At 33.5% G+C, this 3,908-nt stretch overlaps 1 protein-coding gene across 1 annotated transcript in view; it reads left to right on the top strand.

Moving 5' to 3' along the window:
- Positions 1-216: 216 nt before the first annotated feature.
- Positions 217-3,908, top strand: part of LOC111083448 (RNA-binding protein Musashi homolog Rbp6-like) — a 15,993-nt gene continuing 12,301 nt past the window's right edge. The window contains exons 1-3 of the mRNA XM_022379970.1: positions 217-295; positions 1,883-1,967; positions 3,402-3,434. Of these exons, the coding sequence (XP_022235678.1) occupies positions 293-295; positions 1,883-1,967; positions 3,402-3,434 (121 nt within the window). The 5' untranslated portion in view covers positions 217-292. The remainder of the gene's footprint in view (positions 296-1,882; positions 1,968-3,401; positions 3,435-3,908) is intronic.

The raw sequence follows: 3,908 nt of genomic DNA, 5'->3' as shown, positions 1-3,908 counted from the left end.
CACGTGGGACTCGTTCTTTCCATCTGGTGAAATAATTTCAAATTTTGTCACCAATTTACGTCGTCGTTCTCGTCATATTTAGCCAACGCGCCTGTCATTTCTTTCGAAAACTGATTGTCTTGTTCTATGTTTTAGGCTTGAAAAAGATTTTAATAACAATATGTTATTTCTAGGGCTGTTGCACGACATTATTTTCTTGTCTTTTTTTTTAGGTTTTGGTTTCGTTACATTCGAAAACGAAGACGTTGTGGACAAAATCTGTGAAATTCATTTTCATGAAATTAACAACAAAATGGTGAGTACCGATTTCTTCTTTGTTCTGGTTTTCTATTTATTTAGTCCACCTGGTGGAACAAGTGGTAAGTTTAGGGATTCACAACGCTAAAATCCAGGGGGTTCTATGATATTTAAATAAAAACTAACAAATTATGTTTCAATCGGTAGTTTTTGCCGTTAACCTCGCTAAGGACATTTTTAACCCTAACATAATTTTCATTAGTCTCCTACCTCGATATCTGTAATGCGATATTAAGTAACAGAAGAAAACACAATGTTCAAAATCTTATCATATAAAAACCTTTCAGTAAATATTGGTAAAGGTTGTCACTTAGTAATGACATTTCGGACAGTGAGATGAATTAAAAGGACTCACTCCATTTATCCGGAGATAGATTAAAAGTACACGCCAGACAAAAGAAATATTAGTGAGTGATGGGCTAGCCATCTAATCGAGGGGTTGACGGTGCATCAGGCCTAAACCACACCCACTGTTAGAGTCACTTAAATCGTAGCCCAATTAATTAAACTTTTCGGACAGGACAGCGTTTGTCGTGTACAGGAAATCGCACAGTTGATTGAAAGGACTAAGAAAAAAGGAATCCTTTAATCGTAGCTAAAGATTTGAGCTTGCACACTTGATGTGTTGTTGAGAAGTAGACTAGCTGACGATGTTCACGTTCACACTTCACAGGGAAGGGAAGAAATACACGAGACGAAGAGACTGTGTGATACTCTGAATCTCAATATATATTAAAGTAATCGGTTAACATAGTACATGAAAATCTCAAGATATGGATCTAATAGTTTATGTTTTATTTGACGAACTACCACTGCTTTCGTAATATATTATTATTATTTTCCCTGATTTGTTACCAGTTTTCTTAACACTCTGAAGTAATCGATTAGTACGTTCCCTCATTTGTTACCAGTCTTCTTAAAACACTGAAATAATTGATTAATGTATTCCCTCATTTGTTACCAGTTTTCTTAACACACTGAAATAATCGATTAGTGTATTCCCTTATTTCTCAACACTCTGAAATAATCAATTAGTATGTTCCATCATTTGTTACCAGTTTTTTAACACTCTGAAGTAATCGATTAGTATGTTGCCTCACTTGTTACCAGTTTTTTTAACACTCTGAAATAATCGATTAGTATGTTCCATCATTTGTTACCAGTTTTTTAACACTCTGAAGTAATCGATTAGTATGTTCCATCATTTGTTACCAGTTTTCTTAATACTCTGAAGTAATCGATTAGTATGTTCCATCATTTGTTACCAGTTTTCTTAACACACTGAAATAATCGATTAGTGTATTCCCTTATTTCTCAACACTCTGAAATAATCGATTAGTATGTTCCATCATTAGTTACCAGTTTTCTCAGCAGATTGCAGTGAGAGATTAACACTTGTTTGTATTTTTTAGTTTACTAAAATATTATAATTTTATATGATTTAATCTGTTAATTGTTCTCAACATTCTAGAATGATCGATTAATGTGGGTTTCACATTTATATCTTGTAACTTAATATTATTTATTTAAAAAGAAATATCTCGTTGCTCTGGTGTATCGACTTAAAACCTGAATATTGTTGCAGGTTGAATGTAAGAAAGCTCAACCTAAAGAAGTCATGATGCCTAACGCCGTTGTACGAGGCAGAGGATCAGGCAGAGGGGCATTCGGTAAGCTAGCTCAAGCCGACTTGTCAGATATGTTCTCTTGCGATAATTACCTCTGACTAGTTATTTTTACGGTTAATTTAAAATATTATACCAACACGTACTTTTGTCACTAAACTAGGTCATGAAGCTACTGATATTAGAAGAAAATCCACTCTTTACGTTATGTTACAATTGTTTAAAATTAGCTATGATTTCCCAACGAACCGGAGATTAGGCTTAACGAAAGTTGTCTTCAGAATAGGGCACGGTGGTTATAATGAAAGTGTTGATAGTACAAGCTAACGGAAAAACCAAACAACGTTAACCCTAGCGGTAGTACACAAAATCTTAAGACATTGGTATAAAAGATTATTTTTGTTTTAGAGCTGCAACAAAAGAACCGCGTTAGTCCATTAGCTAAATGACGTCCTCAGTGTTTTAAATGTTTCGTACTCAGTTTCACGTGCTTAGTTCAACCATTGGAAAGTTTGGGTGCACGAACAATTGTAGGAGTTAGTGAAATTTTCAAAATGTCGATTTTTTTATGAGAGGACGTAGTTCACATGTAATTAAAACGGAAAAATAACAAGGCTCTGTTAGATGAAACCTTTATACTTTTTCACTAAAATCAAATCACGATGATTAAACTTTGAATACCTTTATTAATTCTCAACAGTTATTCTGGAATAATTGTCATTGTAGTGTTGCCTTAAACTAACCTATTGTACTATTGAAAGATCCCTCATTAGCACTTTCGCCGCCAAATCTATTATAATAATACTCAGTTTTTTTTCGTCCTGAAAAGGCGCATAAAAAATGCGCATGCGCACGGATGCAAACAAAAGGCGGATGTAAATATACTTTAGTAGACATTCTGTACAACTTGTTAAAAGCTTATCAACGTTTTAAAAAGGTCTAACGTTAGGTCGTAGAATAACATTATAAGTTTATTTATTGATAGTATTAATTACGATAAAGTTTAGCCCTAACAAAACTAAAGCAAAAAAACGTACACAAGTTACGGTGTTAATTTATCTCTTTATCGAAAGTAGGCCATACTCAAAAAAGGCTAAGCAAATGTTAGGCCTAAGACAAGTAGACTTACAGATTTCGGTGTCTGCCATTAGGATTCTTTTGTATAATTCTAGAAATCCTGTATTTAAAGAAGTAATGTTGCAGTAAAGATACTAATTTGATCCCAAATGCTTTGCAGGTCTCTTCTAGTACAAACGTAACCTATATTCTATATGTTGTTGTTATTGGATTATACATTTCTTTTTAATACGAAGTATAATTTATTTACGTGAAAACTCGTAATTTTCTGTTCGTAGATATAATAGATTGTTCAGCTTCGCTTAATTATCATTAAAACTGGACTAGTAAACTTTTAAAACTGTACAGACTCCTAAATTCCGTACATAAACTGATTTTCTCGCTGGATTCTTCCACTTTCAGACCTTGTCTGGCCGCTTGGAACATTAACAGATGGTAAGTCATAACTTGGTTCTTGGTTCTACAGAACTAGTGAATAAGCTACCTTTATGACCATGTTTAAGTGATAACTTGGTTCTTTGTTCTAAAGAACTAGTAAATAACCTACCTTTATGACCATGTTTAAGTGATAACTTGGTTCTACAGAACTAGTGAATAAGCTACCTTTATGACCATGTTTAAGTGATAACTTGGTTCTACAGAACTAGTAAATAACCTAGCTTTATGACCATGTTTAAGTGATAACTTGGTTCTTGGTTCTACAGAACTAGTAAATAACCTACCTTTATGACCATGTTTAAGTGATAACTTGGTTCTACAGAACTAGTAAATAACCTACCTTTCTGACCATGTTTAAGTGATAACTTGGTTCTACAGAACTAGTGAATAAGCTACCTTTATGACCATGTTTAAGTGATAACTTGGTTCTACAGAACTAGTGAATAAGCTACCTTTATGACCATGTTTAAG

Source organism: Limulus polyphemus, unplaced genomic scaffold (assembly GCF_000517525.1).
Source record: "Limulus polyphemus unplaced genomic scaffold, Limulus_polyphemus-2.1.2 Scaffold9565, whole genome shotgun sequence".
Lineage (NCBI taxonomy): Eukaryota > Metazoa > Arthropoda > Merostomata > Xiphosura > Limulidae > Limulus > Limulus polyphemus.
Note: the sequence above shows the minus strand (reverse complement) of the source record. Positions and strands in the feature narration are given on the sequence as shown.